The sequence below is a fragment of the Eptesicus fuscus genome, chromosome 18, assembly GCF_027574615.1.
Source record: "Eptesicus fuscus isolate TK198812 chromosome 18, DD_ASM_mEF_20220401, whole genome shotgun sequence".
NCBI lineage: Eukaryota > Metazoa > Chordata > Mammalia > Chiroptera > Vespertilionidae > Eptesicus > Eptesicus fuscus.
In genome coordinates this window covers 29305291-29328881 of record NC_072490.1, presented here as the reverse complement: position 1 = coordinate 29328881, position 23591 = coordinate 29305291, and the positions used below count along the sequence as shown (strand labels likewise).

Here is a 23591-nt window from a genome sequence, read left to right as displayed (position 1 = left end):
GGCAAACCAGCAGGCCCCACCCCTGTACCAGGCCTCTATCCTATCTAATAAAAGAGTAATATGCAGATTGATCATCACTGCAACACACAATATAGCTGCCCCCATGTGGTCAAAGATCCTGCCCCCATGTGGACACAAGATGGCCACCACAAGATGGCCAGCAGGAGAGGGCAGTTGGGAGGCACCTGGCCTGCAAGGGAGGGCAGTTGAGAGGGACCAGGCCTGCAAGGGAGGGCAGTTGGAGGTGATCAACCCTGCAGGAGAAGGCAGTTAGGGGTGACCAGGCCGGCAGAGGAGGGAAGTTGGGGGCAAACAGGCTGGCAGCAGAGTGGTTAGGGGGTGATCAAGCTGGCAGGCAGAAGCGGTTATCGGCAATCAGGAAGGCAGGCAGGCAAGCAGTTGGGAGCCAGCAGTCCTGGATTGTGAGAGGGATGTCCAACTGCCCGTTTAGGCCCGATCCCAGTGGGGTCCCAGATTGGAGAGGGTATAGGCTGGGCTGAGGGACAACCCCGCCTCTGTGCACAAATTTCGTGCACCGGGCCTCTAGTTTATTATATAGGATTATATAGGATATCCTCCTCTGTCTCTAGTAATTTTTGTCTTAAAGTCTCTTTTGTCTAATACTAGTGTAATTACTCCAGCTCTATTTTAGTTACTGTTTGCATGGTATAACTTTTTTCTTTTCATACTTTCACTTTCTCCCTTTTTGTCTTTGAATCTAAAGTGTGTTTCTTGCAGACAGCATATAGTTGGATCATATTTGTTTGTTTGATTGCTTTATCCAATCCATTATACTTCGTTTTCTTTGTTTTTGTTTTTTGCTCCTTTATTGCCTTCTTTTACATTGAATGGTTTCTAGTGTAATATTTAATTCCTTCAAAAATCTTTAATTATACTGTTTTATTTTTTGCCAGTAATATATTCACTTATCAAATTTTACTTCATATTTATTCAAAGGGGATATAAAAACTTTGCTCCTATATAGCTCTACTTCTCCTCTTTTTGTGCTATTATTGTTCTACATACTGCATCTAAATATTACAAACCCAACAGTACATTGTTATAATTATTACTTGATATAATCATATGACATTTAAATAGACTGAGAGAAGAATGGGAGCCAAGTACTATATTTATAGCAGTATTAAACTTCTTATTTACCTTTTCTGGTTCTCTTCATTTTCTTCCTATGAATTTGAAATACCATCTAGCATCATTCCCTTACTTTAATATATCTTTGCTCCTGCCTCCTTCTCTTTGTGATTCTTGTCAAATATATTACATTTCTGGCACAACAATACAGTGATACATATTATTTTATATAAATGCTTTTTAAATCAGTTAAAAGGCTAAATAATAATTAAATATGCAATTATATTGTCTTTTATAAATACCTACTAATTATCTTTCAGTACTCTTTGGTTTTTTGTTCTTGTAAATTCAGCTTACTCTCTGGTAATTCTTGAAGAATTTTCTTTGGTATTTCTTGTAAGGTAGGTTGGCCAGCAATAAATTCTCTCATCTTTTGTTAATCTGACAGTGCTTTTATTTCATCTTAAACTTTGAAATATAGTCTTGCTAGATATAAGATTCTTGTATGATGGTTTTTTACTTTCCTCACACTGACTATGTTATCCCGCTGTCTTCTGGCCTCCATTGTGTCTGATGTCCCACATTTCTCTCAGGCGCCACTCATTTTTCTTCATTCTTTTTCCTCTTTCTTCTTCAGATCATAATCTCTATAAATATATCTTCATGTTTACTCATTCTTTTGCCAGTTGAAATCTTTTAAGCCTCTAGTGAATTTTAAATTTTTTTAGTGTACTTTCAAACTAGAGAACTTCCATTTTATTTTTTAAATCATTTCTATGTTTTTATTCATATTCTCTATTAAATAAGAGATAGTGTCATGCTTTAATTAGACATGGTTTTCTTTAATTCTTTGAACATATTTATGATGATTGCTTTGCAATTTTTGTGGACCAGATTTCTATTGCTTGCTTGTTTTTTTGTTTTTGCTATACATTTCCCTATTTTTTGCTTGTCTCCGTTTTTTTGTTGTTGAAATCTGAACATTTCAAATAATATATTGCATATATGATACATTGTGCAATAAGGTAGCTATTCTTTTTTTCTAAGGTAGCTATTATTTTTTAATCCTCACCCAAGGATATATATTTTTTTAAATATATTTTTATTGATTTCAGAAAGGAAGGGAGAGGGACAGAGAGATAGAAACATCAATGATGAGAGATAATCATTGATTGGTTGCCTCCTGCACGCCCCCCACTGGGGATCAAACCCACAACCCAGGCATGTGCCCTTGACCAGAATCGAACTCAGGACCCTTTAGTCCACAGGCCAACTTTCTATCCACTGAGCCAAACCAGCTAGGGCCCAAGGATATATTTCTATTGATTTTTAGAGAGAGTGTAAGGGAGAGGGAAAGACAGCAAGAAATGTCAATGTGAGAGAAACACATCGATTGGTTGCCTCCTGCACATAACCTGACCAGGGCCTGGGCTGGGAAGGAGCCTGCAAACCAAGGTACATGCCCTTGACTGGACTCGAACCCGGGACCCTTCAGTCCACAGGTTGAGCCAAACTGGCTAGGGCAGGTAGCTATTCTAAATTCTGATTTTCTGCGCACACCTCCCTGAGATTGATGTCATTGTTTATTCATTTAGACTTGAATAACAAACTCTGTGAAGTATGTTGCCTTTCTAGTGTACAGTCTCAGCTGTCCCTACTCAGATCTTTTTTCCTCTTATTTTTTATCATTTGGCTTGGGAACCCAAGGATCACCCCTATCCTACCTAATAAAAGAGTAATATGCAGATTGACCATCACTGCAACACACAATATAGCTGTCCCCATGTGGTCAAAGATGCTGCCCCCATGTGGACACAAGATGGCCAGCAGGGGAGGGCAGTTGGGAGGCACCAGGCCTGCAAGGGAGGTCAGTTGGAGGCAATCAACCCTGCAGGGGAGGGCAGTTAGGGGTGACCAGGCCGGCAGAGGAGGGAAGTTGGGGGCAAACAGGCTGGCAGGGGGGTGGTTAGGGGGTGATCAGGCTGGCAGGCAGAAGAGGTTAGGGACAATCAGGAAGGCAGGCAGGCAAGCAGTTGGGAGCCAGCAGCCCTGGATTGTGAGAGGGATGTCCGACATCCCTCGAGGGGTCCCAGATTGTAGAGGGTGCAGGCTGGGCTGAGGGACACACCCCCCCTCCGTGCACGAATTTCGTGCACCAGGCCTCTAGTGTGAGTATAAACCTCTTATTAATAAAAAGTTATATTTAAACTTCTACGGCCAGTTAGATTTTTACCTTTTACTGTTGTATATGTGTGTGCAGCTTGAAGGCTGCTATCATAATTCAGCATTTTACTTTGCCCCATGGTCAGCCAGGGGATTTGCAGTTTGGAATTTTCCTCTTTGATTATTCCTGAGAAGGGCAGGCTTGGGTTTACACAGTCTGCCAGACTAATAAGAAAGCAAGCATGTGATTTAGTTTATTTTAACTTTATTTTTTTAGAGCAGTTTTAGGTTCAGCAAAATTGAGGGTACAGAGAATTCCCCCCACACATGCATAGTCATCGATTATCAAAAATCCATCACCTGAGTGGTACATTTGTTACAATTGATGAACCTACCTTGACACATTATAATCACCTATAGTTCATTAGTTTATTCAGTGTTGTTCATTCTGTGGGTTTATACAAATGTATAATGACATATATCCATCATTACGGTATCACACATGGTGTTTTTACTTCCCTAAAAATCCTGTGCTCTGCCTATTCATCCTTCCTCCTTTACCCTCAATCCCTGGCAACCACAGATTGCTTAGTTTCCATAGTTTCTCAGAATGTCATATATTTGAAATCATACAGTATGTAGCCTTTTCACATAAGCTTCTTTCACTTAATAATAAGCATTTTAAGTTCCTTCCCATCTTGTCATGGCTTGATAGCTCATTTCGTTTCACCATTGAATAATATTCCACTGTCTAGATGTGCCAGTTTATTTTTCTATTTCCTTACTGAAGGACATCTTGGTTGCTTTCAAGTTTTGGCAGTATGAATAAAGCTATTGCAAGTTTTTATGTGAATATCAGTTCTCAACTCCTTTGGGTAAAAACCAAGGAGTGCAAATGTTGGATCGCATGGTAAGAGTATGCTTGGTTTTGTGAGAAACTGGAAAACTGTCTTCCAAAAATGGATGTACCATTTTGCTTTCCTGCCAACGTTTGTCCATAGTGTTCTTGATTTTGGCCATTCTAATGGGTTTGTATTAGTATCTTGTTTTAATTTGCATTTCCCTGATGACATCATATGGAGCATCTTTTCAGATGCTTACTTGTCATCTGTATGTTTTCTTTAGTGAGGTGTCTGTTCAGGTGTTTTGCCCATTTGTTTTCTTACTGAGTTTTAATAATTCTTTATATGTTAGATTATAGTCCTTTGTAGATATGTATTTTGCAAATGTTTTTTCCAGCCTGTGATTGTCTGCTCATTGTCTAGACCAGTCTTAGGCAACCCTGCTAGCAGTTCTCAACCTGTGGGTCGCGACCCACAGGTTGAGAGCCACTGCTGTAGAACCTAAGACCATCAGAAAACACAGATATTTACATTACGATTCATTAACAGTAGCAAAATTACAGTTATGAAGTAGCAACGAAAATAATTTTATGGTTGGGGGTCACCACAACCTGAGGAACTGTATTAAAGGGTCATGGCATTAGAAAGGTTGAGAACCACTGATCTAGACAGTGTCTATTGCGAAACAGAAGTTTTTAAATTTTAATGAACTCCAGCTTATCACTTATTTTTTGCAGGGATCTTGCCTTTATCAAAAGGTCGTATCCAAAAAGTCATCACCATAGCCAAGGTCATCTAGATTTTCTCCTATGTGATTTCCTAGAAGTTTTATATTTTGTGTTTTACATTTAAGTTTGTGATCAATTTAGAGTGAATTTTAATGAAATATTTAAGGTCTATGTCTAGATTAATTTTTTTTGCTTGTGGATGTCCAGTTATTCTGGCACCGTTTGTTATAGACATTATCTTGCTCAATTTTACTACCTTTGCTCCTTTGTCAAAGATCAGATAGCCATATGTCTGTCTCTCTCTGAGCTCTCTTCTGTTCCATTGATTTATGAGTCTACTGGAGGCCCGGTGCACCAAATTCGTGCACGGGGCGGGGGGGAGTGTCCCTCACCCCAGCCTGCACCCTCTCCAATCTGGGATCCCTCTCACAATCTAGGACTGCTGGCTCCTAACCGCTCGCCTACCTCTGCCTGATTGCCCCTAACCACTTCTGCCTGCCAGCCTGATCACCTCCTGACCACTCCCCTGCCAGCCTGATCGACGCCTAACTGCTCCACAGCCGGCCCAATTGCCCCTAACTGCCCTCCCCTGCAGGCCCGGTCACCCCTAACTGTCCTCCCCTGCAGGCCTGGTCACCCCTAACTACCCTCCCCTGCAGGCCTGGGTTCCCCCAGCTATCCTCCCTTGCTGGCCTGGTCTCCCCCAACTGCCCTCCCTTACTGGCCTGGTCTCCCCTAACTGCCCACAACTGCCCTCCCCTGCAAGCCATCTTGTGGCGGCCATCTTGTGTCCACATGGGGGCAGCCATCTTTGACCAGATGGGGGTGGCCATCTTGTGTCTTGGAGTGATGTGCAATTTGCATATTACTCTTTTATTAGATAGGATTCATTCTCCAATACCACACTGTCTTCACTACTGTAGCTTTTTTTCCAGCCTTATTGAGATATATTCGACATATAATATTGTATAGGTTTATGGTGTCCAATGTGATGATTTGATAGCCGTGTATATTGCAAAATGGTGATACTATCTATATATATAAAAGGCTAAGTGACCGACTGTACGTACTTCTGACCGGCCAACCAACCAGCCGGTACATATGACGTGCACTGGCAATTTAAAAATAAACGTTGACTCGCATACTTCTATTATAGAGAAAGGGCGAATAGTGATATTAAAATATTTTGTATTTTAATTTTATACTACTACTAGTAGCCCTGCGCACGGATCCCTGCGCACGAATCCGTGCGCCAGTAGCTCTCTGTGGGGCCTGGCCATTCCGCACCCACTGCCCAGAGGCTCTCTGCAGCCCAGAGGCCCATCTGCTCCGGGGCGACGACGCAAGCATTCTGCCAGGCTGCTCACGCTGCCAGCTCTCAGCAGCTGCCCCCCTGGGACTGGGAGACTCCAGCGGGGCTGAGAGGACTGGGAACTGCCATCTTGTGGCTATGGGCGCCTCCATATTTGTGATGGAGTGCTGGTTAATTTGCATATTACCCTTTTATTAGATAGGATATTATATATACTACTAGAGGCCCAGTACATGAAATTCGTGCACGGAAGAGGGGGGTGTCCCTCAGCCCAGCCTGCACCCTCTCCAATCTGGGACCCCTCGAGGGATGTCCGACTGCCCGTTTAGGCCCGATCCCAAACGGGCAGTCGGACATCCCTCTCACAATCCAGGACTGCTGGCTCCCAACTGCTCGCCTACCTGCCTTCCTGATTGCCCCTAACCGCTTCTGCCTGCCAGCCTGATCACCCCCTAACCACTCCCCTGCCAGCCTGATTGATGCCTAACTGCTCCCCTGCCAGTCTGTTTGCCCCTAACTTCCGCCCCTGCAGGCCTGGTCACCCCTAACTGCCCTTCCCTGCAGGCCTGGTCACCCCTAACTGCCCTCCCCTGCAGGCCTGGTCACCCCTAACTGCCCTCCCCTGCAGGCCTGGTCCCCCCCAACTGCTCTCCACTGCAGGCCTGGGTCCCCCCCAACTGCCCTTCCCTGCAGGCCCAGTCACCCCCAACTTCCCTTCTCTGCCGGCCTGGTCACCCCTAACTGCCCTCCCCTGCAAGCTTTATCGCCCCCAACTGCCCTCCCTTGCAGGCCTGGTCCCTCCCAGCTGTCCTCCCCTGATGGCCATCTTGTGGTGGCCATCTTGTGTCCACATGGGGCAGGATCTTTGACCACATGGGGGCAGCCATCTTGTGTGTTGGAGTGATGATGAATCTGCATATTACTCTTTTATTAGATAGGATTTTGACATGTAATTTTTTGCAGTAACGTAATTACCACACGAATCTTCTTCTAATTAATTTCCTTTCAAGGTGCATGAATCCATGCACCAGGCCACTAGTAGCTTTATAGTAAGTCTTCCAGTTAGTTAGTATCAGTCCTACACTTTGTTCTTCACCTTCAATAGCATGTTGGCTACTTTGGGTGTTCTGCCTTTCCATATAAACCTTAGAATCAGTTTATTATTATCCACACAAAAACTTGCTGAGGCCCTGACTGGTTTGGCTCAGTGGATAGAGCGTTGGCCTGCGGACTGAAGGGTCCCAGGTTCGATTCCAGTCAAGGGCATGTACCTTGGTTGCGGGCATATCCCCAGTAGGGGGTGTGCAGGAGGTAGCTGATCAATGTTTCTAACTCTCTATCCTTCTCCCTTCCTCTGTAAAAAAACAATAAGATATATTTGGAAGAAAAAACTTGCTGAGATTTTAATGAAAACTGTTTAGAATATGTAGATCAAGTTAGAAGAACTGACTTCTTAACAATATTGAATCTTCCCTTGAACATGGAGTATTTTTCCATTTATTTAGTTATTTCATTTATTAGTGTTTTGTAGTTTTCCTCACATAGCTCTTGTATGTATTTTGTTAGATTTATACCTCAGTAATTATTTTGGGGGGTGCTAATGTAAATGGCATTGTGTTTTTTAATTTCAAATTCCTCTTGTTCATTGCTAATATAGATGAAAGTGATTGACTTTTGTATATTAAATCTGTATCCTACAAACTTGCTATAATTGCTTATTAGTTCCAGCAGTTTGTCATTTCTTTAGGATTTTCCACATAAGATTTTCATCATGTAATCTGTGATCAAGGACAGTTTGATTTCTGCCTTTCCAGACTATATACTTTATATTTCTTTATCTTGTCTTATTGCATTACCTAGAATTTCCAGCACAATGTTGAAAAGGGGACATTCCTGCCTTGTACTGATTTAGTAGGAAAGTTTCAAGTTTCTCAGCATTAAGTGCAATGTTACTGGTATGTTACTAGTTTTTTTATAAATGTTCATTATCAGGTTGAGGAAGTTTCCCTCTGTTCCTTGTTTAGTTACTGAGAGTTTTTATCATGAATGGGTGTTGTGTCAAATGCCTTTTCTATATGTATTGATATGATCATTTGATTTTTTTTATCCTGTTGACGTGACAAGATTACATTGATTTCAGAATGTTGAACTAGCCTTTTATACCTGGGTTACATCCTACTTGGTCATGGTGTATATAAAAAAAATTAGTCTGTACATTAGGACTTTCCTTAAACCATCTTTATTTTTTACTTAATTTATTGGGGTGACATTGGTTAATAAAATTATATAGGTTTCAGGTGTACATTTCTATAATATGGTGTATATAATTCTTTCAGTAGATTGTTGGATTCTATTTACTAATATTTTATTGAGGATTTTTGCATTTATATTCATGAAGTTATTAGTCTCTAGTTTTCTTGTGATATCTTCGCCTGCTTTTGGTATTAGGGTAATGCTAGCCTCATAAAATGAGTTAAAAAGTATTCTTTCTCGCCCTAACCAGTTTGGCTCAGTGGATAGAGCGTCAGCCTGCGTACTGAAGGGTCCCGGGTTCGATTCCGGTCAAGGGCTTGTACCTTGGTTGCAGGCACATCCCCAGTGCGGGGGGGGGGGGGGGGGGAGGGCGGGTGCAGGAGGAAGCTGATCGATGTTTCTCTCATCGATGTTTCTGGCTCTCTATCCCTCTTCCTTCCTCTCTGTAAAAAACCAATAAAATATATATTTTTTTTAAAAAAAAGTATTCTCTCTCTATCCTGCAAAAGATATTGTAGGGAATTTGGTATATTTTCTTCCTTAAATATTTTGATTGAATTCACCAGTGGAACTAATTGAGCCTTGTGCTTTCTGTTTTGGAGAATTATTAATTATTGAATCTACTAATAGATGTAGGCCTATTCAAATTGTCTATTTCTTGTGTCAGTTTTGGCAAATTGTGTGTTTTAAGGAATTGGTTTGTTTCATCTAGATTGTCAAAGTTGTGGGCATAGAGTTGTTTATAGTATTCCTTTATTTTCCTTTTAATGTCCATAGATTCTGTATAGTGATGTATGTATCTTCTTTCATTTCTGTTATTTGTAATTTGGTTCCTATCTCTTTTTCTTAGCTAGCTTGGCTAGAGGCTTATTAATTTTCAAGGAACTAAGCTTTTGATTTTGCCAATTTTCTCTGATTCATCTCACATTTTTCTTTCTCCCATATTGGATTTAATTTGACTTTATTTTTATAGTTTCCTAAGATGGAAACTTATTTTTTTTCCTAATGTGTACATTCAGTGCTGTAAATTTACCTCTAAATACTGCTTTCACTGCATCTCACGAATTTGATGTTACATTTTCTTTTTACTTCAAAATATTTTTAAATTCCTTGTGATTTCTTTGACCTATGTGTTATTTAGAAGTGTGTTATTTAATCTCTACATATTTGGGGATTTTTCCAGCTATCTTTCTAATGTTGATTTTCAGTTTAAGTCCATTGTGGTCTGAGAGCAGACATTGTATGATTTCTATACTTCTAAATTTGTTAAAGTGTGTTTTATGACCCAGAATGTGGTCTGTCTTGGTGAATAGTCCAGATGAACATGAGTATAATGTGTATTCTGTTAATGTTGGATGAAGTCGTCTGTAAATATCAAGTATGTATAGGTAATTGATGGTGTAGTTGAGTTTAACTATGTCCTTACTGATTTTCTGCCTGTTGAATCTGTCCATGTCTGATAGGGGGTGTTGAACTCTCAATTTCTGATAGTGGATCCTTCTATTTCTCTTTGCAATTCTATTAGTTCTTTGCCTCATAGTTTGATATTGTTATTAGGCACAAACACGAGGAGGATTATGTCTTCTTGGAGAATTGATCCTTTTATCTGTATGTAGTGCCCTTCTTTACCCCTGATAACTTTTCCTTGCTGTGAAATCTGCTCTGAAATTAATATAGCTATTCCTGTTTTTGTTTTTTTTTTATACCCCTCCCCCAGGAACTGCTATTCCTGTTTTCTTTTGATTAGTATTAGCATGTTATCTTTCTCCATCTATACTTCTAATCAAATATGTGTTTTTATTTTTAACCCTTTGCACTCGCTTGCTTTTTTCATCGAGCTGCTACCGATGCTAACCGTGTCGAGTCACACTCGACATCCGAGTGCAAAAGGTTAAAATATTTTTATTGATTTCAGAGAGATAGAAACATCAATGATGAGAGAATCATTGATCCACTGCCCCCTGTACACCCCCCACTGGGGATAAAGCAACCTGGGCGTGTGCTCTGACCAGGAATCAAACCGGGACCTCCTGGTTCATAGGTCAATGCTCAACCATTGAGCCACTCCAGTCAGGTGATGTTTCTGTTTAAAGTGCGTTTCTGTAGACAACCTATATTTGGGTCTTGTTCTTTGATCCACTCTGACAATCTGTCTTTTTACTTGATGCATTTAGACCATTGATACTCATACAATTGGATTAACATCTACCATATTCCTTACTATTGTTTTTTCCCTTGTTCTTTGCTCCTGTTTATTTTGGGGGGGTTTGTTTGTGTGTGTGGGGGGGGTTCTTTGTGTGTGTTTTTGGTCTTACGCTCTTTTTTTTCTGTCTTTTGTGGTTTTATTTGAATATTTTATGATTCTATTTACTCTCCTTCCTTAACATGTTGATACTTTCTAAGTGGTTGCCCTAGAGTTTGCAATATACATTTACAGCTAATATAAGTCTACTTCACAGATAGTATGAAAATAATACAGTTCATCCCTCCCATCCCTTGGATCATTGCTGTCATTCATTTGTATACAACATACATAATTAAACACATTGTTGGTATTATTCTGAACAAACTTATTTGTTAGATCAATTAAGAATAAAGAAAGTAAGTTTTTTGTTTTTTGGTTAATCCTTGCCTGAGGATATTTTTTCTTTGTCCTTTTTTAAAATATATTTTTATTGATCTCAGAGAGGAACGGAGAGATAGAAACATCAATGATGAGAATCATTGATTGGCTGCCTTCTGCATGCCTCCTACTGGGGACCTAGCCCACAACCTGGACATGTGCCCTTGACCAGATTCGAACCCGGTACCCTTCAGTCCGCAGACCGATACTCTATCCACTGAGCCAAACCAGCTAGGGCTGAGGATATTTTTTTCCATTGATTTTTAGAGTGGGAGGGAGAGAGAGAGAGACAGACATAAATTAGTTGCCTCCTGCACATGCCCAGACTGAGCCTAGGATAGGGCCTGGGATAGAACCCGGAACCCTTCTTGCATGGGCCTAAGCTGTAGCCACACAGGCCAGAGCAGAAAATAAGTTTTTATTGTACCTTCATTTATTCCTTCTTCTTGTAGATCCAAGTTTCTGACCTATATTATTTTCCTTCTCTCTAAAGAACATCTTTTAACATTTCTTGCAAAGCAAATCTACTGGCAACAGTCTCTCAATTTTTGTCTGAGAAAGTCTTTATTTTCCCTTCACCTTTGAAGAATAATTTTGCAAGACAGACTTTAGGCTGGTGGGTTTTTTTTCTTAACATTTTAAATATTTCACTCTACTCTCTTCTTGCTTGCATGGTTTCTGAGGAGAGGTTGAATATAATTTTTGTTTGTTTCTCTGTGGCGAAGGTACTTTTTTCCTGCTGGCTTTTTTTTAAATTTTCTGTAGTTTGAAAATGGTATGTCTAGATGTGGTTCTTTTGGCATTTTCCCTGCTTGGGATTCTTTGAGTTTCCTGGATCTGTGGTTTGCTATCTTTTTTAGTGAGAGAGAGACATTTGTTGTTCCACTTATTTATGCATTTATTGGTTGACTAACAGGCCAGGACTATGGTTTGATGTGTAATATTAATTTTGTCATTGTTTCATATATGTCTTCTGTTCCTTTTTCTTCCCCTTATGATATTCCCATTATGCATACATTATAGGTTTCACAGTTGTACTATAGCCCTAGGATATTTGGGGTGGGGGGTCGGAATTTGTGCACCTTGAAAGGAACTGTAGACTGCAAGACTGTGGTGGGCACAGGGGCGGGTCTCAGCCCATCCTTTGTGCCCCTGCGCGGCCCCTCCTGCCGCGGCCCCCAGTCCCCCGTCTGCCGCTCCCTCACGCAGACGGCGCTGAGCAATCAGGACCGGCGCCAGGCACCGGCAACAGGTGCGAGCGGTGGCTCCGGTGCCCGCAGAGGGTGCGAGCGCGGCCGCTGCCAACAGCAAGTGCAAGAGGCATTTGCCAGCCCCAATCACCCCTAGGGAGAAGGTGGAGGTGGAGAAGCCCTGAGGGGCAGTCAGGGCTGGTGCCAACAGCAGGTGCAAGCACTGGGCAGGAGCACGGTGCGGGAGCACAGAATTTTCAGTAACCGTCAGAGGCTCAACCCAATGACAGCAACCGGTGCCTTGCCTTGGTCTGGCGCCCCCACTCACCTGCTCCACCATCCCACCACGGCTGATGCCAGCCATGTTCTGCACGCACCCCCTGGTGGTCAGTGCACATCATAGCAACCGGTTGTTTGGTTGTTCTGCCATTAGGTCTATTTGCATATCAGGGTTTTATATATAAAGATATCCTCTAGCTCAGATAGTCTCTCCTTTAGCTCAGATAGTCTCCTTATCCTTTTTTCATTAGAGCTATTAGCATATTAATCTTAGTTGTTTATTCCCAGCCTGAGAATTACAGCCTTTTTGCCCTGTCTGGTTCTGATATTGCTGTTTCTTCCAGTTGTGTTTTCTAACTTTTGGTATGCCTTGTGATTTGTTCTTGATAGCTGGACATAATGTACTGGGTCAAATGAACTGTACATAGGCATTTAGTCATGTGGTAATGAGATGTTGGGGGGAAGGGAAGCATTCTGTAGTCCTATGGTTAGGTCTCAGCCTTTTAGTGAGTTTTGCCTCTGGACTATGAACTTTACGTGTGTTTCTCAGGATTTTTTGTTTTTTCTCTTCCACCCTTAGGCGGAACAGGATGTGTGGGGTGGAGGTGGGATCATTTGCTCCTAGCTGCTGTGCAGACCTGAGCAGCTCTAAACAGAGAGAAAGGGAGCCCCCATCTTATGCATGTCTGCCCAGAGTAGAGCTCCAGTAACACAGAGCTGTGGTGGAGGAGAAGGGCAAGGGAATGATGCAGGATGTGGTTCAAATGCTACAAACGCTCACTGTTCTTACTGAGATTTAGATTTTCTTAAATGAATGTTTCTTCCATTCCTATGTGCCCTTAGGACAATTTCTAAAGAACTTAAATGATTATCTTTCATCATTTTCACTAGTTAAAAGGTGGTTTTGCTGGGGAAAGCGTGTGTATGCAAAGCTGCTCACTCCACCATTCCAGAACTCCTGCCTTGGTTTGAACATTTAAAAGAAAATTCAGTGTTTGTGAGTTTGCGTGGTTTTTTTCCCTCAAAAAATAGAACTCATGGACATGAACAACAGTGTGGTGATTGTGGGGGTAAGGGAAGTGGAGAGGGCATAGAGGGAATAAATAGTAATGGAAAAAATATATAAAAATTTTAAATTAAGTAACCTTTTGAGTCAAATTTCTCAGGATTTTTTTCAACATTGGTATTTTAAAACAAAGGAAGAAATACGGGAACGACCAGACATATAGACACACACATCCTTAGTAATACATTCACAGTGGTTTAAAATATTCCAGGAGTATGTGAAGCAAAACCTTAAATTCTCAGTCCCTCTTTTTCCAAAGGTAACCACTGTTAAAAGTGTGTCCTTAGGGATTCTTCAGAGCCTTCTGAGAGAGCCTCGGGTTATGAAAAAATGAAAATCACTGCTTCTTCTATTGTGTTTACAGTCATTCATACCTAGAAAAATTCCTCACGGAGCAGATGATGGAAAGGAGGGAAGATGTGTGGCTCCCACTCATCTCCTATAGGAACTCGTTAGTCACTGGAGGTGAAGATGACAGAATGTCCGTGAACAGCGGAAGCAGCAGCAGCAAAACCTCCTCAGTGAGGAGTAAGAAAGGACGGCCCCCTCTTCATAAGAAACGCGTAGAAGGTAAGTTGCCTTTAAACTATGAGGCAAATCACTCTCCTGATATTAAAGAAATAAAGGAGCAAATAAAAATCTGTTGGAGCAAGGTGATACTGTTAAGCATATTATTTCCTTGTATATTTGTTGTTGTTTTTGTGGCGTTGAAAGGGCATGGGAAGAAAGAGAACCATAACCTTTTATTTTAAACCTTAAGGTCTAAATGTAAATTGAAGATTTCGGATAAATTTGGACAAGAAAAAAAACACCATTCTTTTTAGAGTAGACTGAAGCAGTGATTTTTAAAACAAAGAAAGCAGAACTAGAACATCTTAAATTTTTAATCCTTCCTTTACAGGTTACCTAAGACCACTTTTGATTAAGAAAACTGTAGAAAGTTAGTAACTGCCACAAGCAAACGCCAGCTGGTGGCCCGTGTCCGTTTTCCACAGAGTCCTGCTTTGCGGGGTGTCTGCACTGCTCGGGGTCTCTGCTCACACTTGCTGGAATCAATCGTGGCAGATTTTAGTCCACAGGTCGCTTTTCCCCATATTTCTTTGTAAACTCTTCAGCATTCTTACAGAATTTTTTACAGTCCTTAGAGTATTCTTCATCTAGGTCCGCCCGAGGGTCATTCACCAGTGTTATGAGACTGGATTACTTGGTCAGTTTTCGGTGCTGGCTTCCAGTTTTCAGCACTAATTACAGGCAGACAGACCTGCCCCTTTCCATCGATGTTGGGGTGATAGATCTTTGTTTTAAATGGGTGTTCTGCTGGAAAGTTGATTTCGATTCTGAAGGCCCCCTTATCATATGGAGGGTTGTCAGGAACAATAAGCCCTTGCCAAGTCAATAAATTAGCTTCATCAACCTGGATGTTACGGAAGTTTTTCATTCCACATTTGCCGATTTCTTCAAGCTCCTTCATCAGCCTCCTGCTGGCCGCCATCTTGGATCTGGTGCTGCTCATTTCCTTGTATATTTGATACACACAGAGATTCAGGCAAAAAGGTTTGAATAGACAAAGTGGGACAAAAGAAGTTGAAAAAAATGGATACAGAGGAAGGTAGGCACAGAGAAAAAAGGACATAGTTATGGTAGTTTAAAAATTTATCCTGAACCATAGTCCTCTAATACATTAAAACTTAAACTGAGTTACAATGTTATGTTATTCTGTCAGAATTCATACTATTATAGGAGAAATTCTGTTAAGTTGAGGGTAGACCTCTGCAGCAAATTAAATATATCAGAACAGCTTTCCATTTCTGCCACTTGGGTGGATCATTCATTTTTGTATATTTTAAAATAGTGCTGGCCAAATCTGGTTTTATAAAACTCATGAACTGGTGATTGAGGCATTGAATTATGATGAAAATGTGAGCAATAGTTGATATTCATATCACCAAAAGACTAAAAAGAAATAACTAAGAAAAAATTCAAAGTAAAATGCTTATTTCCTCAAATAAAGATTCTAGGAAATTTTCTCCAAACCAAGAAAGGAGGACCGTGATCTGAATCCTATATTCTTGCAACTTTCTATATACCTTTAAGCATTTCATCTCTGCTGCCTAAAAAACAGTGACTCATCTAAGATTTTGTTAAAATCTGTGGCAAAATTAGAATTTAATAAACTTCCATCATTGGGGAGGCAGTAGTGACTATTGATGAAAAGTCCAAACTCTAAAATCAGAGTTCTAGAATTCAAACCTGACTTTCTCATTTTTTAGCTATGTGACCTTTCAGCATGTTACTTAACCTCTCTAAACCCCAATCACCAATCAAATGAAGGATGATCAGAGTACCTATCCTGTTAGCTATTGTGAATATGAAATGAGGTACTCCAAATAAAACACAGTACACATATGTATTTAGCTTAGTGCATGGCACATGGGTCTTCAGTAAATGTCGTCAGAAAGACATCATCATATAGTAAGGCCTCTTATCTAGCATCCGTTAATAAACTAGGCTGGCTGTATGTTTTTAAGAGAATTAAAGTTTAAGATTTCCTTTCAAGGTTCAGCTGTGGGACTTAAAACCTTTGGGGGTCCAGTGAATGAAAATACAAAACTCTGCTTTATACTGTAGGATCCTGAACTTTTCTTTAAATATTACTCCAGTCATTTCCTTTAGAAAATGTCTAGAGCAGCCATATCCAGATAGGTGGGTAGATAGATGTAGATATAAAATATATTTTCCCTATTCATAACTTTTCATAGATGTGATTTCATATTAGCCAACATACATAAAATCCTTGCTATGTACCAGGAATGTGTTTTATGTGGGTTACATCATTTAATCATTCATTTGACTAATATTTATAAAGCACTTAAGTAAGTCCCTGGCGCATAGTAAATACTGTATAAATTTTTTTTATAAATCAACTTTGAGTTCAACACTATCATCCAAATTTTACACAGAAGAAACTAAGGTATAGAGAATTTAAATAATGGAACTGTCAGTATGATTATCTTTAGGACTAAGAGAAGCATATATATAGACCAGATAACCTTTAATTTGGTAATTGTTAAATTGCAAAAAAGAAAACTTGCTTTGTCAATTTGAAACTTAACAGGTGACTAAGGTTACATGCCACATACCCTTAGGAAGCAGAGTTTCATCTGGTTGGTGTAACAGTGAGAGCTCTGCAAGAAGTGTTTCCAGTGCAGAATATTCAGGGGTTAGGAGAGTGGGTTCTTCCTGAAGTTATTCTTTCATTAAGTCTTTACCAGGCATCCCCATTTTGCATATGAGAAACTTGAATTTGTGGAAGTTTAACAACTTATACAAAGTCACACAGTGAGTAGTATAACTGGGATTCAAACTAGGCAATCTCCCTCCAGAGCCATGTTCAAGTCTGTGCTAACTTCTACCAGAGTTCACTTCACCCAGGACATTCTTAACGAATTTTACAGATGAGAGCCTGGATAACACATGGCTAAACAGGACTGACACCATGATTCAGACTCCTGGACCCCTGCCAGCACCACAGCTCACTTCCACTGTGCTGCGGGAGAACAGCCGGCCCATGGGAGAGCCGATTCAGGAGCCTGAGTCTGAACATGGTTCTGAACCCGACTTCTTACACAAGTAAGTAGTAAAAATTGGTTTTCTTGACATAAAACCTGTAACTGTTAAAGAAATTAAGAAAATCTTTTCATTCATCAGGCCATTTACAGGTCAGTTTCTGGGAAAACAAAACCACAAATAAAGGTTAAATAATTTACATGAGAAGGTTACTCAAAGTCCGGAGACTTTTTAAATGCATGATGTCTCACTAAATGCTACTTTCACTTAGAGTTTGCACAGTCATTGGGCAGGTCTGTTTCTTCTGAGGGTCTTGCCTAGAAGACATGCAGGTTACTTCCTTGGCAAAGAGCTTATACTAGTCTGAACACCAAATAAGTAGACTATATTACTTTTATCATCCATTTAATTAATAGTACTTACCTTATTCCAGCTTATATTTTAACGGTTTGAGGACTAAAAATTAAGATGTTTGATAAATTCGGAGAAGTGGTAGAATTAGTTGCCCTTTTGTTAAGAGAAAATAAAGATCTTATCTTTTCCATAGTAGCAATTAAAATGTTTTCTAGTACCAAGGCTCTGAAAAATGTGATTGCATGACTTTTGCTATAAAAAAAAAAACAAAAACTTAACTTTTTCTGTTGTTCTCCATCCAACTTTGAAATTCTCTTAGCTCTTCATTTGTGTTTCTTTTTATCCTGAGGTGACTTACTCTGATGGATAAAAGAGAATTCTCACTCAAACTCAAGAAATTTAGCTGGTTGGAAATGGAAAGAGGCAGTGTTAGAGTACCCAGATCTTGGGTTTTCATAAGACATCTTTCCTCTGGGGATTTTCTTTAAAGCTGAAAGGATGGTCTGCCTCCTTTTCCATGCTATAGGTTTACAGCTTTTATCAAAGTGGTGCCCCACACAATTATGTAAAGAAAGCTGCCTAGAAAGAACTTCATGCAACAGATTTTATCCACTAAAAATCATTAAAGTTTATATCCTGTAAAAGTCCCAAGAGGCATGTTTATTGCAAGTGTTCATGTGCCAATACAAGTATTGCGTACAGGTGCAGAATTTGGCCCAGCATGCATCTAACTCCACATCTCCTCAGAAGGACAGAAAAAACTGTATACCCTTCCTTTTCAACTCTGGAAGGTTCTGAGCTACCAGGACAGCATCATTTCTGTCCCTTAGGGGATTGGCTGCCCAGCTAGGAACACTTGTGAGTACGACAGCAACTGAATACAGGGATCTAAGAAGCACTCATTTGGCAGGGATTTGGGGAATGAAGCTGATAAATTAAGCACCTGTAGGGGAGGAAAACGTTTTTCTCTATTCGGCCCTGGAATAAATGCAGCTAACTCCCCCTACATGGGGATCAGGCCAGCCAACTATAGCCTTCTTAACATCGGACTTATTAGCTAATTCTATTATCTGCTGCCACAAAATGAATAATAGTGCTGTCTCTTAGTCCTCAGATGCAGATCTCTTGGTTAGGCCAGCCAAAATTAGAAGACTTAAATCGGAAGGACAGAACAGGAATGAACTACATGAAAGTGAGAACTGGAGTGAGGCATGCTGTGTAAGTGACACATCCGGTATCACAAGAACATGACTATGTGATGCTGGTCATTTTGTGGAATGACTTGGGATCCTCTGATGTTTGGTCTTAGGAGTTAAAATCATAATTCAGGATCTGCTATGCAGCATAGGACAGGAATGGAGGCCTTGGGCCCTTGAGCTGTTCATTGTTTTAATCCTGTGCTGCTACTTGCCAGCTATGTGGCTTTGGGCAAGCTCTAAAACCTCTGTGTTCAGGTTCCTTATTTGTAAATTTGGGGTAATAGGAGTACCAATTACTTAAAGTTTTGTGGGAATGGATACATAGCTAAATAGATGTTAACTACTATTACTGTTATTGCATTTAAATTGTACTTCTTTCTAATGAGTTGAGATGAAATTTTGAGTGAATGGAATGATCTTTAATTAGAGTTCAATATCATAATTTGTGCAGTCTATAGGATGTAATTGGAAAGTGTGCTTTCATTGGTTAGACGACCTAATGTAAGAAAGAGCCAGGACTCACTCCAAATTCAGTGATTCAGAACAGCTTTCTGACTGGGCTTTTTCCTTACCAGTCGGGGCTTAATGGAGGAAGATGCTGAGCCCATCTTTGAAGATGTGATGATGTCATCCCGGAGCCAATTAGAAGATATGAATGAAGAATTTGAAGACACCATGGTTATTGATCTGGTAAGGAAATGCAATACATTTTTCTTTTGTTAAAATATGTGAAGGTGTTGGTTAGAGAGGAAGGGAAAGAGAGACACATCATCAATCGGCTGCCTCCTGCATGCCCCCTCCTGGGGATCGAGCTTTGACCAGACTCAAACCTGTGACCTCTTGGTTCATGGATTGACGCTCAACCACTGAGCCACACCAGTCAGACTGGCCTCTTTTACTTTAAATCGGATACTGACAATATACACTGCACTCCAACATAACCCAATAATGCAGATTATGGACTAGGTATATTAAGACATTAACTTTGTCAGGAATAATAATTCTTGGTGGTTATGGTTTTTAAAATTTCCATCCATTGGAGATATATATTGAAGGTAATTATAGGTGAAATGACATGGAGAAGAAAAACTGAGGTGACTCAATGAAACAAGAGTTTTAAGTTGGGTGATGGGAACATGGGAATTCATCAATTTTCTCTGTATTAATCTACTAGGGTTGCCATAAATACCACTGAGTGGGTGGCTTAAACAGCAGAAATTTGTTTTCTCACCGTTCTGGAGGCTAGAAATCTGAGATCAAGGTATCAGTAGGGTTGATTTCATTCTGAGACCTCTCTGTATTACTTGTGGATAGCCATCTTCCTTTGTCTTTACGCAGTCTTTTCTTTCTTCTTCTAAGGACACAAATCATATTGGATTAGAACCCATGACCTCCTTTTACCCTCTCTAAAGCCCTATCTCCAAATAAGTCACATTCTGAGGGTTAGGACTTTACTATATGAATTGGGAGACATGATTTTGCCCAAACATTCTGCTTTCTATGTTTTTTTCCATGAGATCATGTCACTCCAATCTGTAACCACCCTTTCCCGAGCCCATCACCTACCTGCCTTGGGGAAATTAGTGCAGTTTTGTCACCTGGCATTTGATCAGTTTTATAGTTATGTTATGATTGGAAGGAATGTTCTATGTTTATAGGCCCACAAATTTATAGGCATTTACATATTCAGTTGATTCATAATTTGAAAGTCTTTTTTCTTGTATAAGGGATAATTAAAAAACAGTTATTTTTTTAAATGTATGCTCCATGTAAAAGCCAGATTTTTTTTTCCCCCAAAATTGACCCTTAACAGTACTGTACATTTATGGTACCATCAGAAATACTAGCTGCTTATTATCACAGTTCATTGTATTAATGTATCTCAGGAATAAAATGAAATAATTTGGCTTCTCTTTCCAGCCCCCATCAAGAAATCGGCGAGAGAGAGCCGAGCTGAGGCCAGATTTCTTTGATTCTGCAGCTATCATAGAAGACGATTCAGTAAATGTTAAATTATTACTTCTTTATATTTATGGTTTCTGGGTCTTGTTTTTTGCATGAAGTTAATAATTGTGTTTTTAATTTTCTAGGGATTTGGAATGCCTATGTTCTGAAGTCTGAAGAAAATTTACAAATATGGAACTCTATTATTTAGAGCTAGAGGCCTATATACTGTGATAGCTTGTATGGGGAATAAACACTTTTGGTGTGATCTGATTTGTTTTTTAATCAAATGATTGAGGTCAATCCCCTTGTGCAGTGACAGAAGAGGAGCATGTAACTTACCCGAGGGAATGGTGATGACCATCACCTCAGAGAGACTGACCTGAGAAATCATTTGTGCCCTAACATTGGACTTGCCCAACACAGATAGACGCGTTTTTCTGGAAGGAGGAAAAAATTTTAAATTTTTAAAACAGCTGTCAAGATAAACACTGTTATACACCTGTTTTATGAAAACTCAGCATTGAGTAAAAAAAAATATTTTTAACTTTATTTTCCTGTTGTACAATTTAAAAACCGTTTTAACATTTTGCCTTTTTATGTTTTAAAAGCTAACCATTTTTATTAAACCTATGAGTAAGCAGCTCATTTTAATTGCCGAAGAGTGTTTTGGAGCTCACTGGATTTGGTTGACCTTGTGGAATACAGAAATATGGAGGAGCAGAATATTGACAAGCTAAGATGATCTGACAGTGCATCTCTGCCAAAAACCACACGCCCTCTATGGATATGGATTCCCAGATTTTATATACTCTTGAATAAAAAGGTTTATTTTTATTTATAACAGGGGCATAAAATAAGAAATGTCCATGCAGCCATTTTTCCAACAGATGCTGTACACCGTTCATTTTATATAGAATAGGGAGATTCAAATACAGTACATTTTCTATTGGTATTTGTTCTGTGCATTTTTAGCAACTTCTACCAGCAAATAAAGTATTCTCAGTAAAACAAAAATGGTTCTCAAGTTATCAGTTTGCTGTTTTTACCACTTATTTCATGCCCTGCCAAATTGAAGTTACATGGACTTCCATTTTCTTAAAAAGATAATCACAAAGAACTCCTTTGCCATGCAAAAGTCATTTTAAGTGTAACATAACTGTGTCTACTTCCCATGCACTTAATACCTTTATGCGCTAATTTTGTGAATTAAGTTTACCGATTATAGAAGTATGTGCTGCATAGAAGTCTGTGCTTAGAAGGTGAAGTTCCTAAGCTTACCTTGAAATACAGCTACATTTCAGTGTTAAATGTGCATATTGAGAATAATTCTTTTGGGGAAAGAAATTATGAATCTTCAGGACAGCCTTCACTGGTTTAGAGTTACAGACTGCTTAGATCTTTTATGACTTGCTGCTATTGTTGTTTTTAAAAGCCCACTTAGTTGCTTCCTTTCTGATTTTTAAAGTAAGTCTCAATTTCCAAACCAGTCCATCCATAACTGTTTCTGGGCTTGTTTTTAAAGTAGCTGCAACAGAATCATGAGGTTTGCCCTTTTTATCAAAAATGAAAAGCATTTTTTAAAATCTGTGCACCCAATGATTATCTTTTGTCCAGGAAAGCAAAATGGATTTTCTTCATCCTTTTAGTAAACAAACACAAAACAATTTTTTCTCAACATTTGGGTAGTTCTGAAAAAACTCATGCCAAAAATGTTTTATCTGCTAATTTAGAAATTCCTGGGCTCCAGTTAGGGGGGTGGGGTCTTGCTTTCTTCCAGAGATGTGGACTTCCCTGGAAATAAAGGGACAGGAATGACCTGGACAGTCCACCACGCCTGCCCTGCCTGTGGTTGTGGCCAGGACGCAAGCGGGAGGTGCCCTTGCACATGCACAGATTGATCCTTTGCTTGACAGTCTCATGTGGGAAACAGATGCTGACTTAGAATGGTAGACTACCATGCAACAAAAAAGGCTTAATATCTACTCCAATGGGTTCCCAGTTCAGTTTAAAATCAATCGAAATTTTGTATTTTCAGTGTCTCCTTGATTGGTTTTGCTAGTAATTCTGTAAATTGTACATTTGCAATATGAGGTTTTTTTCCTTTTGTACAATTTGAAACTGATGCTTCACCTTTCCTTTAATAAACTATTCAAAATCAGGCTGTGGTAGTCATACTATTGTTCCTACTAGGAAAGCTTTAAAGATTTTCTGTCCTGCTGCTCTTGAGAGTTTGCTCTTTCAGATAATTGTTAAATGGCAAAATTACTGTCTCAGTGAGATTTTTTTTAAGAAAGCAGAAATTTACAACTAGCTTGTTAATTTTCTTTCATTCCTTGGATTTCCCATGAGAGAATGGATGGCCAAGTTGCCTTGGTTTCAAGGCTGCGTTTTGGAGGCAGCATCCAGGGACTGTCCACTGGTCTACAGCCTGGATTCTCCCCTGGCCCGAGATCCAGACCCTGGGCTTACGCATGGTTGCCCCCTCAGTGGTCCTTTAAAGAATGGATTCTGCATGGCTGTAGAAGGAAGGGTTTTTCTTGATACTGGTGCTGGAGAACACACTTAAGAGGTCACACACTTTATGGGCCTGGCCATGTACTGTGGGCTATGTTCATTAGGTGGCCCAAGTTTGCAGAAAAGGCAGAGATGCGGGGGATAAATCAGGTGAGCTCTTAAGGCAACTAAGGAGGGGAGGTGATAAGGAACAGTTTGTCTCTCTGGCAGCTCATCTTAAAGGGTATGTTTATAAAACAAGAGCAGGGCTTTATCCATGTGTGACTACTTTGGGACAAGCTTTTAACTGTGACTTTGAGTCTATCAAACACAGAACAGCATCTTCTTGGGAAACAAAGGCTTAGTGCCAACTCGGGCTTTTCAGTATGAACAGCCAAAAACTCTCAAGCTTCCATCCCTATTCTCCTAAGTGTCTTGCTCTACAGGGGTCTCTCTCTCAGGCATCATGTTTTGAAATACAGC

The 23591-nt window shown here is 40.0% G+C and overlaps 1 protein-coding gene and 1 pseudogene across 1 annotated transcript in view; one reads left to right on the top strand and one right to left on the bottom strand.

Annotated features, from left to right (window-relative positions):
- The window catches only part of STAG1 (stromal antigen 1), a 331873-nt gene extending 309099 nt beyond the window's left edge, over positions 1 to 22774 (top strand). The window contains exons 29-34 of the mRNA XM_008152885.3: positions 13913 to 14118; positions 17004 to 17178; positions 18577 to 18687; positions 19244 to 19358; positions 20589 to 20669; positions 20759 to 22774. Coding sequence (XP_008151107.1) covers positions 13913 to 14118; positions 17004 to 17178; positions 18577 to 18687; positions 19244 to 19358; positions 20589 to 20669; positions 20759 to 20782 — 712 coding nt within the window. The 3' untranslated portion in view covers positions 20783 to 22774. The remainder of the gene's footprint in view (positions 1 to 13912; positions 14119 to 17003; positions 17179 to 18576; positions 18688 to 19243; positions 19359 to 20588; positions 20670 to 20758) is intronic.
- On the bottom strand, positions 14164 to 19311 carry LOC103296289 (ubiquitin-conjugating enzyme E2 L3-like; annotated as a pseudogene).
- Positions 22775 to 23591: the final 817 nt, after the last annotated feature.